General features: G+C 38.3%; 1 protein-coding gene across 1 annotated transcript in view; it reads left to right on the top strand.

Annotated features, from left to right (window-relative positions):
• OXCT1 (3-oxoacid CoA-transferase 1) overlaps positions 1-23,276 on the top strand; it is a 125,434-nt gene that overhangs the window by 53,152 nt on the left and 49,006 nt on the right. Inside the window, exons 8-11 of the mRNA XM_037902729.2 lie at positions 17,640-17,747; positions 20,637-20,751; positions 21,256-21,350; positions 22,004-22,052. Coding sequence (XP_037758657.1) covers positions 17,640-17,747; positions 20,637-20,751; positions 21,256-21,350; positions 22,004-22,052 — 367 coding nt within the window. The remainder of the gene's footprint in view (positions 1-17,639; positions 17,748-20,636; positions 20,752-21,255; positions 21,351-22,003; positions 22,053-23,276) is intronic.

Raw genomic sequence — 23,276 nt, 5'->3', positions numbered from 1 at the left:
AGAAGACTTTTAATAGAAATAGGAGTAAATAGGAGTAAAGAAATCTCCTCTGTAAAATCAGGATAGTAGATACCTTACAGGGTAATTAGATTCAAAACATAGAGAATCCCTCTAGGCAAAAACTTAAGTTACAAAAAAGATACACAGACAGAAATAGTTATTCTATTCAGCACAATTCTTTTCTCAGCCATTTAAGGAAATCATAATCTAACACGTACCTAGCTAGATTACTTACTAAAAGTTCTAAGACTCTATCCCCGGCAAAGGCAGCATATAGACACACACACAGACCCTCTGTTTCTCTCCCTCCTCCCAGCTTTTGAAAGTATCTTGTCTCCTCATTGGTCATTTTGGTCAGGTGCCAGCGAGGTTACCTTTAGCTTCTTAACCCTTTACAGGTGAGAGGATTTTTCTTCTGGCCAGGAGGGATTTTCAAGGGGTTTACCCTTCCCTTTATATTTATGACACCATGAGTGATTATGGGGATCTTTGCTTAGACACATCTGCATCAGTCCTGCACAGAAAGTTAGACTGCATCATTTCTAATTCAACTTTCACATGACCAGTATTGAAGGTCATAAAAAGGTATTAACTAAACTACATAATTTATATAGATCATATGAACATTAAGTTATAGCAGAGAAAATCATTAAATGATCAAAGTTTTGGCAATATCAGTTCCTTGTGATTTGGTCGTGTCCCCTCCCTCCCCCCCGAAACTAAAATGCCAGAGGGGTTAAAGCTTATTCTGTTCCCTTTCAATTTGTTTCTATGCTATACTTTCACCTAAAGCATTACATTCTGTTGTTAACATTTTCTTCTCATTATGTTCACATGTAAATACTCACTCTAACAATGTAATTACATACATAGCTCTGTGTGTGGATCTATTCCCCACTCAGAAACCCTCACTAATTCTGAGAAAGGGAACATTTAAAAATGTCTCCTCTGCAAGAGTTAGGAAATATTTTACTAAAAAATGAAGAGTTACCGTGCCAAGTTTGGAGACTAAATTTAATTTTTAATGTGTGAAACTGGGTTTTAGTCCTTCGTTAAGTGCAGTTCACAATACTGCGCAAACTTAAGTCTGGAGTTGCCATTCATCCTTCTGTAACTGTGTGTGCGTGCATGTGGGTGTGCGTGCAAAATAATACCAAGACCTGACAGCACGTTTCATCAGTAGATCTCAAAGAACTTTATGAGGGATGTCAGGACCATTTCCCCTGTTTTATAAATCTAGATAGTAGCATAGTGTAGTGGGTATCTGAAAGGCAAGTGATGATGTTATGTCCAGGTCAAGTCCCTCTAACAGATCATCACCAGGCTGTTCTAATAGGACCCAACCTTCGGATTCCGCTGGGTCTGGGTAGAGTCCAGGCACTGTTTCTGCCTCTAGGTCTCCTGGGTACACTCCCAGATGCAGACTTCCATTCTGAAACCCTTCCTTGGGATAGGGGACTCCACAGTCCAACTACCCTAGGCTCCCAAGACCAGTGCTGAGACAGCTCAAGCCTTCCTAGTTGCTTATGTACAGTCTGTCAGAGTCTCCCCTTCTTTGGACAGTCTGGTTTAGAGTTGAACTCTCTGGGGACTTGTGGCAGGTAAAGTAAGAAACACAGGTTTTGTGCAGGAACTTTTTAAACATAGTTTACTCTTAAACAGCATAAGAGAGTGACGAATCTAGCCAAAACAACAAAAACCTGAACACAATTCTCCTCCCCTGCCTCCGAATCCTCACCACTCCTGAGAGTCTTTCCCCCACTCCTCCAGCCATCTCTCTCTGTTTCTGGCTATGAAATGGCTCCCCCTGCTCTGAGGGCATATCTCTTTTTAAAAAACAGGCTGATACACTTTCCTCTGTCTGTCCTTCTGGGGATTTCCCCATGATCCAACACCGCTGTGGGTTTTGCTGTGCAAAGAGTCATTAAAAGACAATGGTTAATCAGTAGCAACCTCATTGTTTTATCAGTGTAGAGCTATTCAGTTGTTGATGCCCATGTTTCAATTTCCCAAACAGAGTCTGTTCGCTGTGTGCCAAGTCCCTGCTACAAATGGATGATATAAGTCACAATCATATTGTTAATATAGATATATTCCCCAAACTGTCTTGGACGGAATCCCACCGCTAAACTCTGGGGACTCATGTTAGTGTTGGTTATAAAGTTATGGGCAGTACCAAATTTTGAGGAAGACTTTTTTGCTATAACTGTTATTTTTCCTATTCTTACAGTGTCTGATTCACCTCCTTCCATCTCTCATAGGGCCTATCCTTATTTTCCCTTCTTCATATGCCTCTGTGATAGGAACTTGCCGTATTGTTGAAAGGGAATGGAGTAGCAAGGGTTTGGCATTCTAGCTTTTCTCCTCAACTGTAGGAATATAAATTTACTTCGTGAAGGTAGGTTGTGGAGCAATCAGAGGACTGTTGGACGGAAGCCCTTGGCTGTTGTGTTACCAGACAGCAAATGGGAAAGAGAAGTCAAAATGAGGTTAGGCATGGAGCATTTTTGTGGGAGAGAGCTCATCTTAGAACTAACTCTCTTGCAGTGCCATAGAAGTAGGTCAAGGGGCAGATTGTGCCAAGTGAAGGAAGGCTGGCAGTGAGAAAAGAGCTCTTGAACTGAAGGCCTGACTCTTGTAGTTGGACTCCAGCTGAGAGAGCTGGATCCTGATATTCAAGGTAGTTTCCAACAGGAAAAAGTCTGGGTTCCTGTCACCCATGCATGTACCTGGAAATATTTGTTCTATTTGTCCTTTGCACATCAATAAAATGGCTGTATTCACAAACAAAACTTGTCTTTACCTGAAGGATGTTTTGAAACCAAGACCTCTGACTTGTCTGAGCTTCTTTCCTTTTTTTTCATCTTCATATACCTGTGAGGGTCAACTTTTCAAAGGTTCACCCTGGCAGCAACTGGAGGAGTAGAGTTGTGTGCATAGTTAAAAGCACTTTCCCCACAGTGTGTTTGACTTCTTAAAACCAGTGTTAGTTGATTGCATTCAGCAGCATGCATTCAAGGTAAAATGCTTCTATGCAAGAATTCCTACTCTTCTGCAGCAATTTGTGCCTGCTGTCCTGAGAATATCAGCTCAAGTGGAGTGGAAGTAGTCAGCTGTCAAAACTGTGAATATTCCCAATCAAGCCCTAAGCCATCTGAAACTCGCATTGTTGCAAAATCTAAATCCCCACAAGGTTTATTGGAAACAGAATTCAGTCCTTAATGTGTTCACAAAGTTTGGGAGTGAAACTTGGCCAATTTGTGGCTTGTCAAACCTAGAGATGGTGAGATAATTTTGGAAATTGCAGTGGAAAACCAGGAAATTTTTAATGAAACTTCTTGGTTGATAACATCTTTTGTTATAATAATGTGACATTCATGCTTTTGATGCAGTATCAGTTGAAACTCAGCAATCTACATGGACTTTGCCTTGGAGATTTTCACTTGTGAGTTTGGTATTAAACAAAATATCTTCGCCCATTTCTGTAATATACACTTGTATATCAAGAGTTGTGGGCTGATTGATTATAATAACTATGCCACATGTATTATGAGAAGGAAGACTGGGGTTTGTCCTGTGAGTTTGTTAATTGAGCTAGGGTTCTAAGCTGTACTTTTTAGGACTTTGTGACAATATGGTCTTTCCTATCCATCCACACAGCCAAAACTCTCTTGTCCAAACTCTTTTCTCACGTCTCAGTTACTGCAACATTCTGTTTTCTACCTTGCCAAATGCAATCTTGCCTTGCTCATATGCATTGAGAATGCTGCTGCAAAGTTAACACACCCAGCCTGTAGCTTTGACCACATCAGCCCTCTCTTTGAATCCCTCCTCTGGCTTTCTCTTCTCTTTAATATCAAACATAAGATGCTGTCTTCACTTTCAAGACCTTTTTGCAGCCTATCTCCACCCTACCTATGTTCACCCTACCTATCACCTCTCTCATTTGCTATTGAGATGTCAGTTTCTGCCTTTGATTGATTTACAGTGTCAGCCTCCATCCTCCATGTATTAAATTTTCAAACTATCTCTTTGTGCTTTCCCCTGTGCTGGCCCTCATGCTTTGGAGGAACTCCCTGTAAACATCTGCAAAGCTATCTCATTATCTGATTTCAGATTCCTTCTCCGAACTCTCCAAGTTTGCCATGATGCCTACGGTGGCTGGGCAGGTGTTGTGCTGAGACCATAGTCTATCATGCTGACTGATACTGTCTCCTTGTTTCCTCCCTTGTCTTTCTGCATCTGTTGTCTCTTGTTTTATACTTAGATTGTAAGGTCCTTGAGGCAGGAACAGTCTTTTTGTTCTGTGTTTTTACAGCATCTTCCACAGTGGGGTTCTGGCCCATGACTGATGCTCCTTGCCACTGTGGTATATGAATAATAAGAGTGTTTGAATTAGAAGCCTCAGAGTGTTAAAATGCACTGAGTGTGGAAACTTCTCATGTTTAGTTATCATTCTAAATACTGTGCCAGACTCTCAGCTGGTGTAAATTAGAATAGTTCCACTGAAGTCAGTAGACATCTGCCAGTTTACACCACCAGAGGATCTGACCCCCATTCTCCAATTCCAGTTTTCTTTCCTAGCCTTTAATGTTTTTATATGAAGTCTTGTGTTAGTGCTTCTAGTCCACGATTTTCTTCTCTTCTTCTGAGGTCAATGGAACTTGAGGTTCTTGGTACTTCTAAAAATTGGGCAGGTTCTCACGTATTGATTTGGAGCCTAATTTTAGGCTTCCACTCTTAAAAACCTTGCTATTATTATTATTTGACCTTTAAGGTTAATTGTAATATAAAAATTGTAATGTTAGTTGACAGTACCAGTAAACTTTATCAGGACTGAGTTGGCAGCAAAGGATTTATATGCACAAAAATGATATCAATATTTTCTTCTCTATGTATTCAGATTATCCCTGCCGTGAAGGGTTAACTGTATTATTTCTTTGTTTTTATAATACCTGGCACAATGGGGCCCCAGTCCATATTCGGGCTTTTGGGTACTTCCATAATATAAATAATAATAATAGATGATGTATTTAAAATGTTTATAAACTAGCTGTCTGAATATCTAAGATCAGAGTACTCAGTACTTTTTTGTTTGGTTTGTGGCAGGATTGCTAAATATAGCTCCCAGGGCAAATGGCATTTCCATCTCAAACATCCGAATACAAAAAAAAAGGTAGTGTTCTTCTCATAAAAATGCATTAAATAAAAATCATTAAACCCTGCATAGTTTCTCCGGTTGCTTAGGAACAATATTCTACCTACGTCAGTGAGCTCGATTGTCGCAGGTACAGTGAACCATATTGCACTGAGGGACAGAAACAGATTGATTGAAGTAAGTCATTTATATCATATTGCCCGTGCCAAACCATGGCATTGCTTTTATTGATAATAGTGAGAGAGGAAAAAATTATTTTACGATGCAATCCTGCAAAAAGCTAATGCACAAATATAACTATTCTCACGTGAGTAGTCTCACTTTCTAGAATCAAAATTCCTGGCCCCTAGTGCCATGTTTCTAAAGCCTAAATTACCATGTAATGTTCAATTGTTTTAATCTGTAGACAGATTTACTTTATAAATTACCAAATTTATAAAGTTAATCTGTAGACAGATTAAAACTATTGAACTTTAGAATCATAAATTTTTCAGAGGGACCTTATTTAACATGCTTCTAATTTGCAGTGAGGAAAAAAAAAAGGGGGGGGATAGTGAAAGTCAGGGGGTTTTGGTTTTGTTGTTTGGTATAATAAACCAGTCTCTCTTTAAAGGTAACCTTTAAATACAGGAGTCCAATTTAGCACTTCACAGCTAGAGCACTGAATGTTCTGATATGGTTTAAATTCATAGTAAATCAAATCCTTTTTGGCTATCTCTCAGTGAGACTCATTTGCATGTAACGTGACAATGGAGTTCAAACTTTTTGTTTTGTTTCTCCGTGTGTGTTTTGATTTTTTTTCTTTAAATTGACTCCTTCTGAACCAAGTATGAGCTTTCTGAGCATTAAGCTCCAGACGTTTAATTTTGGGATCCATGTGCAGATGTAGTCAACACAGTCTTCTAAGGAAAAAGAGCCCTGGGAGTCCTATGGTGTAACTTCCCAAGATCTAATTGGGTTCTGAAAAAGTAGTTACACAGGAAAGTTTTGGGTGATCAATACACACTGGTCAAAACAATTCCACACTCCAAAATATGGCGTGCATAATGATGACAAGTCTATAATTATTAATTATTTATAAAGCTAATTTCAGTTGTTCTCAGGAATTGAACTGACCTCTCATTTACACAATCAACTTTATATTGTATATGTTACCTTAAATGTACCAATGCTGTGCATGAGCCAAAAGACCTGGTGGTTTTTATAGGAAGACACTGTAAAGTGGAAGGATTTTTAAAATCTACCATTTCATTATGTGTGCTAACATGTACATATGAATTGATGACAGTTGCAAGCAATCAGGACAGGGGGAGCAAGATGCCTTAGGCAGTAGTCCACCACTCTCTGCATCATAAAACCACATATTATGAAGAACTATGGTCCAGGAAGGAATGTACCATATACTTTCAGGGGTCACTAATTCCTAGAGTTTCTTAACCTATTTTTGGTTTAAATCAGCTTCGCTTTGTTAAAGTAATGAGGGGACAAAATAAATGATAACTTTTGTGTTTTCAGATGCAGTTTCCCAGTATAAGTTGAGAAAGGCGTGGCATTCAGGGTTGAAATTTTACAGACCATTAGTCCATAGTGTGGACTACTGCATTTGGGCATGAAAAAACAAACAAACAAAATCTCAGATGGGCAGAATATTAAGATTTGAAAAGCTGCGGCCAAGTAACTATTTTATGAGACATTGCATAGCATTTTAAAATATATGAGCACTTATCTCAGTTAGGTTTTAATCTTTCTGTCTCCCCACCTTCACCTAAAAATGTTTTTTAAATGTAATTACTGAGTGAGGAAAATGACGGTTTAGGAAGGAATAGAGGATTAGAATATTAAGGACATCTTGGCTTTGTATCGTGGTTTTCTGAAGTGAGACTATTTATTGCTGTTGTAGGAGACTGTAGAAACACAGTAATATTCCCAGATGGAAGGAGGTCATTCACTTTCCTCTCTTTCTACCCCATTTGATGGATTTTTGTACATTATTTTCAAATAAATGCTATCTACCACTATATTTCCCAAACCCACATTGAGGGTCTCTGAGAAATCTGCACCCTCCAAATGTGAAATTGTGCTCTTTTCAATCATGGATATGTTTCTCAGAATCAAATATTGGGTTGCTTTGTTCACTTTCTATGATTAAATCACTGGGACACACCCACTTTACAAGAAGTTGTTTAACAATTCATTGACCCAAGAACAATCCCAAGCCATATCCCATTTTAACCCAGGCTAAATAGCTTAAATGTATTGGATTGCAATTGCTTAAAGGTATTGGATATCATTCCTTTATTTTATTTTATTGAAGCAAGGAAAAGCAAAGACTAGAGGTTGGGTTTTTTAGTGGCATGTTACAAGTGCTCTGTCTCTGACAGGTGTAATTTACACATCTACATTTTTAATTTATGGGTGTATTTAGTACACACAGAATCTGGAAACAGCAACCGACCTTTTCAGACTTGGGTGCCTAACGCTAGACTCTCAAAGTGGCTGATTTTTTCAGAGGTCCTGAGCACCAAGAGATCCAAATGAAGTGATAAGCACAGCAGGTACTTAGGTATCTAAGTGATCTAAACTTCATACTAAAATAATTGCAGGTACATAATTATACCCACAATAATTTACTCCAACAAAACTGATGACATAAAAAAATGGAAGCCTGATTAGGATAGGCTGAAAACTTGGCCTTTTGTATTGTATTTGATGACTTTCTGTCAGTCCTAACCCCTGCAAACTGAAGAAAGACCATCTACTGGCCAGTAGTTCAACCTGCTACTTTCACATCTGTTAAAATGAACCGGTTCACATCTCTCCCCTCTTCTTGGCTCTGACATTCCCATTCACTGAGGTGTGCTAATGAGCAACCCACCAGCTATAGACAACATGACAACTTTTTACTTTCTTCTATAACCCTCTAGGACAAGGCTGTCTAGAAAAAAATCTTAGTAGCTGAGACAAGTAGCAGACTCTTGATACTATAGGATTTGTAATAATTTATTGCAGTGGGCTGAGACATACTCTGGAGAGAATCATACTGTGGCTAGCTAAAGATTGTTGAGAGCTATGGAAAAAATCTGAAACCATAGTAACAGCGACAGACTGACCAAACAGGAGAGGAAAAGAAGACTCCTCAATAAATACCTTGAATATCAGCTGGTTTGGGGGGGCAAGGGGGTTGTTTGTTTTTTTGTGCCATATCTCAGTTTTCTGTATTAGTTTTTGACATTTTTTATGTTATTCAAATTGAGCATTTACATAGTGACTTTCAGACTGTTCACTTGCTCGTCATAAGTAGATTAGGCTGGGCTCTCTTGAACTCACATTCTTGCTACTGGAGACATATTTAAATGTCCAGCACTAGCACGTGCCTATGAAAGGAGATATGCAGAGTTGTAGTAGGCAGGTCACGCCCAGGATATTAGAGAGACAAGGTTAAGGAGGTAATATCTTTTATTGGGTCAACTTCTGTTGGTGAGAGAGATGCACTTTTGAGCTACACAGAGCTCTTCTTTGGGTCCTGAAGGTGGATTTGGGCCAGCTGACTTCCATCTACTTTAGATGCATGCCAGCAAGTTGTCAGTAAAGGGGAGATGTATGAAGGTAGCTGCCCTCCTTGTCTAGACTTTTCAGACTACAATAAAAACAAAAGGTGCTGAAAGAAACTAAAGATTTCTGTAGGAGCTACATATCTCTTGTAGTAGTTTAGACCGAGAGAGCGGTCACACCTACAATATATATATTGTAACATAATTTTTTTTTAAAAGGCATTCTAGCAGCTGTACTCAGCAGTATTGAATCCAGACAGCAGGAGCATGGTTTGGTTCAGCTGTTATTTCCCATAGAACTAAGATACAGACGAAGTAGAAAAACTTCGTATGATCAGAAAATTAAAGTTCTTACTTGTTATGACTTTTTGAATGTCATGTTCTAAAGATAATTTTTCACATTTACTGCAGGCAAAAGGGATGCATAGTTTCTCCATTAGATTCAAGTAAACAAAACTTCCTTCTTTAAATAGAAAGATATTTTAAAGTCAATTCCAGCTTTGGCTACTGTGCTTTTGGGCTGTGAGCTTATCACAACACCTGACTCCTGTCATTTTTCCCTATGGGTGGTTATTGCTTTCCTCCTCCTCTGACAATGTGCAGGAAACAGAATTTTGACGCATTATGAACTTTCCATTTTCTTAATATTTGCTAGTAATATTCCATGGTTACTATTAGGTTCACCAGTTTAGTCATGAACCCTGAGAAACTATTTCAGCCTATCTCTCGCTCACTCCACCCCAATTTGTTTATTTTCTTTCAAACTTTCACCTTCAAGAATATTTCCAGCTATCTTCTTTCTTACTGTGCATGTCAGTGGAAGAATGTTTGTTTAAATATAAAATATTACTTTTAAGAATGTAGTAAGACCATTCATTTGATTGATGTATCAGCTGTATGAGCTATTCAATTTCTGAAAAATGCAAATACTGGTAGATGTGTTATTTAAAATCTATCACCGTGTAAATGAAGAAGAAGATGAGTGACTAACACACACAAATCACCATACAGCATTCATATGCATTCTCTCTCTTTCAGTAAAAGTTGGCAAATGCCTGATTATTTTTTTCTTCTGAAAGGCTTAAGATCAGTAACATTACAAGTTAATAAATTCTCTGCCTGTGACCATGTCAGATTTCATAAGTTCACCATAGTCAGGTCACTAATTGGATGTATTTCTTGAATCAGCTGGAGCTTTCCTTTTGAGGGTTTTCAAAGCAGCCTAGGAGGTTGAGGTTTTGTGAAAAATCTCAGCCTCTTCCTGTAGTGTTTCTTAACATTTGTTTAATTAATGTCAAGAAATGAAGTCATAGAATCACAGGACTGGAAGGGACCTTGAGAGGTCATCTAGTCCAGTCCCCTGACCTCATGTCAGGACTAAGTATTATCTAGGCCATCCCTGGCAGGTGTTTGTCTAACATGCTCTTAAAAATCTCCAGCGATCAAGATTCCATAACCTCCCTAGACAATTTATTCCAGTGCTTAACCACCAACGGGAAATTTTTTCCTAATGTCCAATCTAAACTGCCCTTGCTGCAATTTAAGCCCATTGCTTCTTGTCCTATCCTCAGAGATTAAGGAGAACAATTTTTCTCCATCCTCCTTGTAACAACCTTTGAAGTACTTGAAAACTGTTATCATGTCCCCTCTCAGTCTTCCTTTTTACAGACTAAACAAACCCATTTTTTTCAGTCTTCCCTCATAGATCATGTTTTCTAGACCTGTAATCATTTTTCTTGCTCTTCTCTGGATGTTTTCCAGTTTGTACACTTTATTTTTTTCTGAAATGTGGTGCCCAGATCTGAACACAATACTCCAGTTGAAGCCTAATCAGCATAGAATAGAGTGGAAGAATTACTTCTTGTGTCTTGTTTTCAACACTCCTTCTAATACATCCCACCCCCCACCCCCTGAGTATCAGGCATATGCTGTCCTTGGTCTTCCTCTAGCTTCTAATGTATTTGTAGAATGATGCCTAAACTCTCATCTTTGGTTAAATCATGTCTCTTTTTAATGTATGGTCTGTGCAAAGGTGAGAAAACTATTTCAATTCATTTTGATTTGTCTTTTCCATGATTTAAGTTAGGAGAAATGTTGCTTTCACTGAGCTAACAGCTCATTTTTTCTCATTTGTAATAATTTATTAAGCGCTTGATGCATTTTAATCATTAGCAGCTTTATTTATTTATTTTACAGTCTAATCAGCTCAAAGTCTTCTGATTTTAGTATATTTTGAAAATTAATAGTGAGGGCAGGATTCTTTTTTACAACATTGAATTTTGTTTGCAAGTTAAAGGCTATTTCTCCAGTGAGATCTTTGTTAATGAGCACCCGTATTATTTAGGAGTATAAAAATTTAAAATTGGGTTGCCAGTTTACAGTGAAGTTATCTTATTCAGTGCCTTGAAAACTTCAACGGTATCAGGACTACACATCCTGGTGTTCCCTTCAGCTATAGTGTACCTGCATCGCTGGAGGCCTGTAGAAATTCTGGGGTTGCCGTGGCTACAGTTTCAGGGGAAGAACTGAAATTCCCTTGTTAAAAACTGAAATAAAGTAACAAAAATGAAATTGAACACGTTGAAGAAAGTGATACTCTTGACATTAATGTTGTGATTGGTGTTTCAGCCATTACTGAGTCACTTCAGGAAACAGACTTTATAACCTTGGGCACACATGCAGTTAAACAGTATTTAGCATTTTGCCACTAGTTGTGAGCAATGGGTTCTTGTTGCTTTAGTAAAGGCCTTGGAGGGTAATTATTCAAAAAAGGAAAAGAGGAAGCTATGATTTATGGAGGCTTTATTTTTCTTTGGTAGACAGCAAAAGGTTTGTCAGGGTTTTTTAAATGTATATGTTATATATTTATAATTTTTTATTAGGGCTGTCGATTAATTGCAGTTAACTCATGTACTTAACTCAAAAATAAATTGTGATTAAAAAAAAAATTAATCACGATTAATTGCAGTTTTAATCGCACTGTCAAACAATAGAATACCAATTGAAATGTATTAACTATTTTTGGATTTTTTTACAATTTCAAATATATTGATTTAAGTTACAACACAGAATACAAAGTGTACAGTGCTCACTTTATATTATTATTTTTATTACAAATTTTTGCACTGTAAAAATGATAAACAAAAGAAATACAAGTACTGAAGTGCAATCTCTTTATCATGAAAGTGCATCTTACAAATGTAGATTTTTTTTGTTACATAACTGCACTCAAAAACAAAACAATGTAAAACTTCAGAGCCAACAAGTCCACTCAGTCTTACTTCTTGTTCAGCCAATCGCTAAGACAAACAAGTTTGTTTACATTTATGGGAGATAATGCTGCTGGCTTCTTATTTACAATGTCACCTGAAAGTGAGAAGAGGCTTTCGCATGGCACTTTTATGGCCAGCATTGCAAGGTATTTACATGCCAGATATGCAAAACATTCCTGTGCCCCTTCATGCTTCGGCTACCATTCCAGAGGCCATGCTTCCGTGCTGATAACGCTTGTTAAAAAAATAATGCATTAATTAAATTTTGACTGAACGCCTTGGGGGAGAATAGTATGTCTCCTGCTCTGTTTTACCGACATTCTCCCATGCATTTCATATTATAGCAGTCTTGGATGATGACCCAGCACATGTTGTTCATTTTAAGAACACTTTCACTGCAGATTTGACAAAATGCAAAGAAGGTACCAATGTGAAATTTCTAAAGATAGGTACAGCACTTGACCCAAGATTTAAGAATCTGAGGTGCCTTCCAAAATCTGAGAGGGACAAGGTGTTGAGCATGCTTTCAGAAGTCTTAAAAGAGCAACACTCCAGTGTGGAAACTACAGAACCCAGACCATCAAAAATGAAAATCAACCTTCTGCTGATGGCATCTGACTCAGATAATTAAAATGAATGTGCATCGGTCCGCACTGCCTTAGATCGTTATTGAGCAGAACCTGTCATCAGCATGGATGCATGTCCTCTGGAATGATGGTGGAAGCCTGAAGGGACATATGAATCTTTAGTACGTCTGGCACGTAAATATCTTGTGACGCCGGCTACAGCAGTGCCATGCGAACACCTGTTATTACTTTCAGGTGACATTGCAATCAAAAATAAATATGAAGTGACCACTGTACACTTTGCATTCTGTGTTGTAATTGAAATCAACATATGTGAAGATTTAGAAAACATCCAAAATATTTAAATAAATGGTATTCTGTTATTGTTTCAGTGTGATTAATCACAATTGTTTTAATCTCTTGACAGACCTATTATTAATTTTTCCAAATACAACAAATATAATGAAATACCAGATTAATCATAACACACGCACACAGTAAATGGGACACAACATATCTATCTTCAGCGTCTATGTGAATCATATGCCTCTAAAAAGGCAGCCCAAATTGCTTTGAATTTTTTGAGCAGTCCCTTTCTGTGGAATGCCAGTCATTTACTATTGGCAAGATCAGCCATATCACTGAGCCAGGAATCAATATTTGGTGGGGATCAACTTTTCCATTTTTGCGGGATTATTTTTTTAAAGATCGAAGTTGCACATGGGAACCACACCTCTTTGTTACTTGGTAATCTCCAGGTATAAGGAATATATCCCAAAATGAAATTTAAGGGGGAGGACTCCAATTTAGCATCCAATACAAAATTGGTCCTTCGACCCACGTCATACCAAGAATTCTTGATACAGGAACACTCGTAAGTCATATGAGATAATGTAGCACTACGGGAGTTAATTTCCCACAATGGTCAGCATTTATGAGGCCCATTACTGTTAGCCTATGGACAAGCTATAGCTTATTCATCTTGTGATGAATAAGCTATAGCTTCAGGTCTATAGTAGCTTTTTTAACATAAGCTACAATTATATTCCATTGGGTCAGAGATAGCTGGGTATCCAAATCTGTTTCAGGCAACTTTAAAATTATCAATCTTTGGCAGAGTTTTTTGGCCCAGCAAATCATAAAAGGATACCAGTGGTTGAGGAAATCCCTGAAATTTCCTCCAAAATAATAAATTTTTGGAGGTTCTGGAGCTCTCAATACACGCAGTCCAAATATATTAGTAAGTAAATGCTTTAACTGGAGATATGCCCATGCTTCAGCGAAGGGCAAGACAAATTGTTGCTGAAGATCTGCAGATGGTTTAAATTCGTGATTGTCAGTTAGTTGTGACACAGTCATAATTACTTTGTCCACTAAGCCGTCCACATCATGGTTTTGCCACCGAGTTTAAGGATGGGATTGCTCCATAGGACTGCCTGTACCTGGAAGAATGGATGGAAGCAGAACTTTCTAGCCAAGCTTGTCTCACAGCTGTTATTGTGGGCACTTTGGAGCCATCAAATCTATAATAATTTGATCCTACAGTGCATGAAAGGGAGACAGATTATTTCAATTCTTGTTCAATCTGAACCCAAGCAGGGGTCTGTGTGGTCATATCTAACAGGCACAAAGATGCCTATTTAACAGAAAGGAGATACGATAATATCCCAATTTTAGGGTCTTTAAACCACAAATTGAAGGCCTCCTAAAATGGACCAAGCCCATCTGCCATCTTCAGGATTGAAGTTACTCCTCAGATTTTACTGTACAGACGCTCCCCGACTTACACAATCGTTTCGTTCCGGAACGCCTTGCGTAACTCGAATTTTGCGTAAGTCGGAAACATATACTCGACCATTATGAAAAAAAAAACCCCTAAAAAAACCTACCTCCTATTTCTAGCTTACGGAACTTTCTCCGTAAATGCTGATTTGTGTAAGTCGGGTCTTGTGTAACCCAGGGAACAGCTGTATAGCTAAGATTGATAACCTTTTGGTTTCCTGTGATTTCTAATATCTGATGAAGTAAAGCCTTAAAATAAACTATAGCAGGCTCTGAGCAGTTAGATGACATGATGGTGGAAAAGCTAGTCTACATTTCTGCTGTCATCATTGCTTACACTAATGGGAAGTTTTAAGAAAATGGATAATGTAGACATGTGAGGGCTAGACTCACAAAGAAACACAAGCATGGGCATGAATCTGTGGGTGAATCCATTTGAAGGAATGGGATCTTTGATCTTAAGTTCTTCAGGGCAAACATGTTCATTTTATTGTCTACATGTCACACATTTATGGCAATACATACATAAAATAATGTTGATGATTCTTGTGCTATGTTGACAGCTGCATCAAAAGAAATATGGGATAAAAATAAATGCCAAATAAGAAGGGTAGTGATGGGGGGAGATAGATAACAATAGATGGTATCTGTAGAGAAATCACTTTATTTTAAGTCTTCTGAGGAAGAATACAATGGGTCACATTCTCCGCTAGCATAACTCCATTGAAGTCAAGAGAGTTACGCCAACAAAAACTTTGGTTCAATAATTCTAACCTTTAATAAGAGTGGATAAAAGCAGTTTGAATCAATAGCGATTAATATTTCTTGGGCCCACTTTTTCACCTAATAAGTAAAGACAAATAGTAATGAGAAAAGTAGGACTCAGATTCTAGATGGTAGCTGTCAGGGTTCCTTCCCCACTCTGAACTCTAGGGTACAGATGTGGGGACCCGCATGAAAGACCCCCTAAGCTTATTCTTACCAGCTTAGGTTAAAAACTTCCTCAAGGTACAAACTTTGCCTTGGCCTTGAACAGTATGCTGCCACCACCAAGCATTTTAAACAAAGAACAGGGAAAGAGACTGCTTGGAGATGTCTTTCCCCAAAATACCCCCCCCCCCCGCCCTACACCCCCTTTCCTTGGGAAGGCTTGGTAATAATCCTCACCAATTTCGACAGGTGAACACAGACCCAAAGCCTTGGATCTTAAGAACAAAGAAAAATCAATTAGGTTCTTAAAAGAAGAATTTTAATTAAAGAAAAGGTAAAAGAATCACCTCTGTAAAATCAGGACAGAAAATACTTTTCAGGGTATTCAGATTCAAAACACAGAGGATCCCGCTCTGGGCAAAACCTTAAAGTTACAGAAAACAGGAATAAACCTCCCTCTTAACACAGGGTAAAAATTCACATAAAACAAAAGATAAACTAATCCGCCTTGCCTGGCTTCCCTATACTGGTTGCAATATTGGAGACTTAGATTAGGATGGGTTGGAGAAGATGGATTTCTGTCTGGCCTCTCTCAGTCCCAAGAGAGAACAAACGTAAACAGAGAGCACAAACAAAAGCCTTCCCCTCCCCCCCCTCCCCCCACCCCCAAGATTTGAAAGTATCTTGTTCCCTTATTGGTCCTTTGGGTCAGGTGCCAGCCAGGTTAGCTGAGCTTCTTAACCCTTTACAGGTAACAGGATGTTGCCTCTGGCCAGGAGGGATTTTATAGCACTGTATACAGAAAGGTGGTTACCCTTCCCTTTATATTTATGACAGTACCAGATGATCTGTTTTATGTATAGTTACATTGAACTGTCTGTGCAATTCTCTTCTGTTTTTCCTCCTTTTTGATTTTGTTCCAGGATTCTTAAAGTAGCTGCTGTTCTGACAGAGAATCTTCATCTGTGTTCTTCAGGATTTTTCCATCTTATCCTATTTTTGATCGCAGAGGTATTCTGCCATCTCATAATATAGATGACAATGTGACCAATGATTTAGCAAGATAATGCATGGATTCTGTTGCACCATTTTGTTCCTGATAAAATCTTTTTATTTTTAAAACACTAAATTGACTTGGCCCACCCTACCTTATGAACTTTTCTTCCTCTTTTCCTGTCATTGCTCCCTCTAAATGTCTTGCACTGGTCACTTCACACAGTTTTGCCACCGTTTGTGCCAGAACCTTTTCCTCTAGAGCTCTTGCCATATGAACAGTGTTGTGTTTTCCTGTCTCATCAGGTCTTTGAAAAGAATTAAAGATCATCTGAAAACATACCCTCTCTCCCTTGTCTGTACCTTTTTATTTTCTCTTTCTCTCTGCTACTTTTTATTATTAGTTTGTTTAGCCTTTTATTGGTACCCTATAAGGAATATTAGGGTAAAGGTTGTATGACAGGTGCCATATGAATTTTATTATTGATGAGATTTTACAGAGACACAGATACGGTACATGGATTTGTTTTCATCTGAGAATTATGCATGCTAACCTGGATTTAAAGTAATTTAATGTTTCTTCATTTGTGATGACAGTGCTCTGAGGTTTATTCAACATAAAGATTAGGTAGATGGTATAACTCCCTTGATGTATCCTGTTGCATAAGCCTTTATTGTTTAGGAATCCTTAGACTTGTTTTAGATATCTTTATATTGAGTTTAATGTTGCTATTGTAACGTGTTCTCGGGAGACTAGCTCTGATATGATTTCATTTCCTTTTGAATACAGAATTTCTAACATCATGAACATTGCATATGTTCTTAGAACTTGAAATTTAACATTTTTGAACTACAGCATGTCATAGTAAATATTCTGTCTTGTTTTGTACAGCCTTGCATTCTAGTGACTGTCCTACAAAAAAGCACATCTTGAAATACTTTCAAAGTGGTCTCCCTGATCTCCAGATTTATATGCCTAAAATTGTACACTTTGTACCCCTTTTGCTACCAAAATTTTGTTTCCCTCCATTTTGTGCTTATTATTTTGTATGTGAAAGAACTCTCATGTGGATGTGCAGGAGATATTTGTGTGTGCAAACTGGGCAGCTAGAAACATAATTATTCAGAAATGCATGTGGAAATATCCTTTCCCCAAAATTTTGGAGTTCCCTCCATGTGTAAGAAGTAGGCATGCAATTTTAGACACGCTTATTTTGAGGCCATTCCACTATTTTGGCCCACTCTCTGTCCTTTCTTGGGTAGATCTGAGCTACTCTGCCTTGAGTATCTGGAAGTTTCATCACTAAATCTCTCATAAGTCTTTCATGTCTTGAGAGAGTATTCTGGTTCAACAGAGTATATTCACTCTTCCTTTTCCTCTCTGCAGGTAGAAGAAATTGTTGATATAGGATCATTTGCCCCGGAAGATATTCACATTCCAAAGATCTATGTCCATCGTCTCATAAAGGGAGAGAAATATGAAAAGAGAATTGAAGTAAGTAGTTCAGCTTCTTAGCCACTATGTATGTTGACCCAGAATAAATTTTATAAATCACAGAATTTCTGCTTGACCATTAAACTGTAGCTGTGATAAAATATTATGAGGTGGATTCTCTACTGTGTCAAGTTCCAGCTAGTGCAGGAGATGGGGAGGGAATGGTTATGGATCCCCAATTGTCAAGCTTCAGTAACTGCTTCCAGTCACTGCATAAGATAGAGGAGCCCCTGGACTTGTCTAATTTAGGGCAGTTGGTTATGGTCCCTAAGAAAGCTTATACCAGCTTAAAATTTGAGGCATCGCGCTCCACCCTACCCCTTCTATATCATGATCCCTCCTCTTCCCAATATGCCACCTTGACTGGCAGCATGGACGGTGGTTGGTGTAAGAGCCGGCTCTGCCAACTTTACAGCAGGTGAGAGTTATCTCCCACTGGGAGGCTTGGCAGCAAGGGCCAGTTCCAGCCCCTTCGTGCTATGCAGGTGGTACAGACTGGGCCCAGAAGAGAAAATTTGGTCCTATATTCATATTTATGTGGCAGTGTGTCCTGGAGGTGTTTTTGTTTTTTGTTTTTAACAGAAACTGTTACTTAATTGCATTCCTCTACAGAACTGGAAGACCTTTGATTGTCAGTATCTATTTAAAAAGTTACAATTAATATTAATGAATATGGTGGTAGCCTTTTAGCTGACTGCAAAGAAAGCAGCTATTTCATTGCTACACTTAGAACCAACCTGGAAGAAATTGTCCCTGCTTTGGTTCTGTCGTGTCCCCTCCCAGGAGCAATGTCTCTGGGTTCAACTTTGTGGCATGACAGCTCTCTGGAAGTATAGTTAGAAGTTTTATGGGCCAGCAATCTTGCAGTATGTTCTGACACACCTTTAATATTTCTTTGCAGTCAGAAATAACTTTTTTGGCTATATTTGATGGTTATTTTAGTGGGAGTGGGAAATGTGAAGGGAAAAAAGGTTATGCTGACTTCTGCCCATTTTTGTTATTAAACAGTTGTCCTCCTGAGACTGTTCTGCTATAAATCAAAGTTCAGTGACCACCATAAAATCCCAAAGGCCTGGAAAGCCATAAGGCCCTTTACTTGAGTAAACTCTCCCTGGGGTAAACCTTCTTGTGCACCCCAAGCAGGATGATAAATCACAGCTTGCTTAGCCACCAGTTTATTCTGCACAAACTTGGTGTGTCACTAGGTATCTGACTGGAGCCAGATGTGCCAAAGCTCTTAGTCTATGGGCACTTTGTATTAGACAGCAGCTAATACCCCGTTCCCACCTTTTAAGACATGGTCTATTACATCCGCTCACAAGCATTTATCTTTCTCAAAATGTATTGATTTTGCTTTGCTTAAAATGCTGTTGTCATTTCAGTTTGGCTTCAGAGGCTTGCCCCTTCTTTCCAGTGTAGCACCTACATACAAATACTGCTTGGCTTTCTTCTCTGATTTGCCCACTACAGTGGGGGTCCTCCTAGGACCAGGAGATTAAGCCAGAACTTTAACAACAAGGCCTCATGTCATACCACTTACCCCATTTTTTATCACCTTTTAAAATGTTTTTATATAATATACAATAGAGTTGCAGCAGGGATAAATTTGAGTACATTGAGTTTTGTAACCCTAGCAGTGATGCATCTCATCAAATAAAAATATAGCAATGAAATTACGAAGTTATTTATTTACTGCCTTACACAGAGCCTATAAAATAAAATTTTGAGGCGTGGCGCTCCACCCTACCCCTTCTATATCATGATCCCTCCTCATCCCAACATGCCACCTTGACTGGCAGTATGGACAGTGGTTTGTGTAGGAGCCAGCTCTGCCAGCTTTACTTAGTACATTTTGAGCATAAATTGGATCAGGCATATTACAGTTCCCAGTGGAATGTTTGGAAAGGATACCCATATAAAGCAACTTTAGTTAGAGTGCTGGGAAAAGGAAGGCATGTTGTTCTAATCATGTTACAGAAATGATAGTCCTACCCCTATACCATTTTGTGGTGGTGGGGTGCAGAGCGGGAGGAAGGAGAGGAATAAATAGAAGCTAGCTTGTCATACATTTACTGTCTTTAGATGTACAGTTTGCTCCTGCCTAATTGGATTCTGATCTGATCTCTCTAGCGGGAATGCCTTTGGTGTACTTTCCATCATGCGTTCCTTTTTCCATGGAAGAATCCTCCAACACAAGGCAGGAGCCAATCTGTGAACACTTTCATTTCCTGCAGGAAGTGAAATAATGAGTTTGGGATTCAAAGGCAGCAATGAAATGCTCCACCATTGTAGGGGAAGCAGCCAAGGGTTAAAAAGAAAGCTTTTTTAAAATGAAATTAAATTACATTCAAAATAAATGTTTTAATTTGAACATGGATTTTATTTAACAACTATGTTCCCACTAAAGGCTTCTGTTCCATCAGTGAAAATCCCTTCTGCCCACATAAACGTACTGTCTTGAAGTATGGAAAAGGTAAAGGACAAAATTACAGAAAATATATTTTTGACAGACACTTTCTCAGAAGAATAGTGTTGTTCTTGACAGCAAACCATCCCTTGCGGAAAAGGCTTATAGAATTTAAAACCATGATAACTTTTATAGAATAGTAAAGCCAAGTTATCAAATTCCATTGCAGGGATAATATTGTCTAATAAGTTCTGTAGGCTACTGAACAAATTCATATAGAAAGGATTTCATTTGTTGTTAAATTCTATCGGTTTTTTTTTTTTTTTGGCAGTATTTCCTCTAGAGCCAAAATTGGTTCCATCCTTACAATATTCTAAAGGACTTTTGCATAAAGTCTCACTGAACCCTTGAGCCTGATGTTTGTCTTGCAGAACAGGAATCTTAACACCACAGTTTGTTTTTGACAATGTCTTACTTTGTAGCGATTATCCATCCGAAAGCCCGAAGACTCAAAAGCCAAACAAAAGAAGGAAGGAGATAATGTGAGAGAGCGGATCATCAGACGAGCAGCTTTAGAGTTTGAAGACGGCATGTATGGTATCCTCCAACTATGTTGTAGGTTAAAGAAATGGGATTTGCTGTGATAAAATAGCAGCTGCAGCTGTTATTCCTGGCACACGTTTGTTACCATCTTCACTGTCCACTACAGCACCTGTGGCTGTCGTTATATTAACATCCTGTTGAAATAGATGGAATGTTAGGGCATACAGTAGGAGATGTTCTACCTGGGTATAACTGGAATGTTCATTGGCAGTCAAGTGATTAATTGATCTTTCTTGAAAATTGTAAGCACCCCTCTGTATGAAATGAAGCTTGCTTGGACAGTTATATTAATGGGTTAGCATCTGAGAGAAGGCAACTAGGCAGTCCAAATGCAAAATAATTCAGCATAACTTTTGAGGCATATATTTGAAAAGCCAAACAGTTTATATAAAAAAAAAAAAAAAAAGAGGGTGTGTGATCACAGCACAAATATAATTTTGTTAATTTACTCATTTACGGTAATTATAATCTAGTTGTGCCCTGACCAATTTACTTCAGCTAATCTGGGCATAGGAATTCCACTGTTGGCCAGCAACTTCATCAGTCCAGACATTTCAGTTCACCTGCAGAGTGAAAATGGAGTCCTGGGCTTGGTAAGTATAGAGTCAGTGAAGGCTTATGTAATGCACTTAAATTAATTTGTTGTTTTTTTCACAAGCTGTTTACACTTTGAGCTCAAAGAGCTGCCATGTTGCAAGGTGCTGTGTATTCTTGCTTAAGCCCAGGAATGTATTTAAAGCACATACTTACTTGAGAGATATGTCAGTAGTCCCATTGGAGTTATGGGACAGATTACAAGCTTAAAGATAAGCATATACTTTGGCAGAGGGCTTTGCTGTATTGGTGCCAGAATGCTCAGCACCTTGCAGGATCAAGCTCTATAAGAGGTTTTTAGTTGTGACATCATACATAATTTTAAACTAACATAATACGTATGCATATTTTACTATAGTGATGTTTTCTTAAATTGAACCTGGATGCCTGTAACTTTAAGAATTCTGTAGCTTCAAGGAAAACTACATACATTTAATAATTATAATAGCCTTCAGCAGTGTCTTTACCATACAGTCTCTGTTCATGGACTAGTGTATGTTTCAGTGCACATACTAAATAAAAGAGGTGTAACACACAGAAAAATCCAAATGTATGATGTATTTGTTTTGAGTCACAACATTAGAATTAATAAAGGAAAATACTGTGTAATTCTGGATCGTCAATAAATATTGAGATTGTGTTTTGTTATCAGGGTCCTTATCCACTTGAAAACGAGGTAGATCCAGACCTGATTAATGCAGGTAAAATCATTAACATACTTAACTTTTGGAAATTGTTTATAACTGGTTTAACATACTTCATTTGATTCAATACTAAATCCAGAACACTGGTGCAATGTTACTTGTAAATATTTATGTTGTTTTGCCTTTTTTATTACTGACATATTTTCAGTCACTATGAGTTTCGATCATTAGTGACCATTAATATACTAGCTAGTCAGCATATGTATCATCACTGCTTTCTAGTAGTGACAGTTAAAGGACGCTTTTTTTAACTCAAGCAGTGAAGGCTTGTGTTTTACTTTTTTGAAGCAAAAGATTCTTAGACCTATTCCCCAATTCAGCATGTAGACTTGCACTGTGATGTCTATACACACATGCATTTGTTCCCACTGTTTTTCCTGGGATGTCTGGAAGTGCTAGAAATTGGCCCCATTGACTCTTGTCCCAGGCACGTTTGGCAAAATTCCTGGACTTCAGTCACTGTGTGTTTAATATCTTCGCTTCTCACTATTGAGGGATTATATCTTTGGAGGAACAATTTAAGCAACTTTTCACAGATCTCACTTGAATATTCAGAGTAGATACTTCCAGTGTTCCCTCTAATTTTTTCCATCCATGTGTGGAATGAATTTTGCTATGTGCACCATATCGAGGTAATGTGCGGATGTGCACCACCACTAGAAACAAAAAACCTAGATATAATATATATTTTTTTAAAAGTTACCAAAGGGATAATTACTCTAGCCATAACAGGTTAGGCATTTTAGAACTCACTACTCAAAGAATTAAATTTATGTGTAAGAGAAAAATAAAAATTATGAAATGCATAGACCAGTCAAAAAACTAAAACAACACACTTTGAAAGAAGTATCAAGTAACAACAACAACAACAATACAAGTATGTGTTGGGAGGTGAGTGTGATAAGAACATAAGAACGGCCATACTGGGTCAGACCTAAGGTCCATCTAGCCCACTGTCATGTCTTCTGACAGTGGCCAATGCCAAGTGTCCAAGATGGAATGTACAGAACAGGTCATCACCAAGTGATCCATCCCCTGTCGCCCAGTTCCAGCTTCTGGCAAACAGAGGCTAGGGACACCATCCCTGTCCATCCTGGCTAATAGACATTGATGGACCTTTCCTCCATGAATTTATCTAGTTCTTCGTTGAATCCTGTTATATATAGTTTTGGCCTTAACAACATCCTCTGACAAGGAGTTCCACAGGTTGACTGTTCGTTG

The sequence above is a fragment of the Chelonia mydas genome, chromosome 5 (assembly GCF_015237465.2).
Source record: "Chelonia mydas isolate rCheMyd1 chromosome 5, rCheMyd1.pri.v2, whole genome shotgun sequence".
Lineage (NCBI taxonomy): Eukaryota > Metazoa > Chordata > Testudines > Cheloniidae > Chelonia > Chelonia mydas.
Note: the sequence above shows the minus strand (reverse complement) of the source record. Positions and strands in the feature narration are given on the sequence as shown.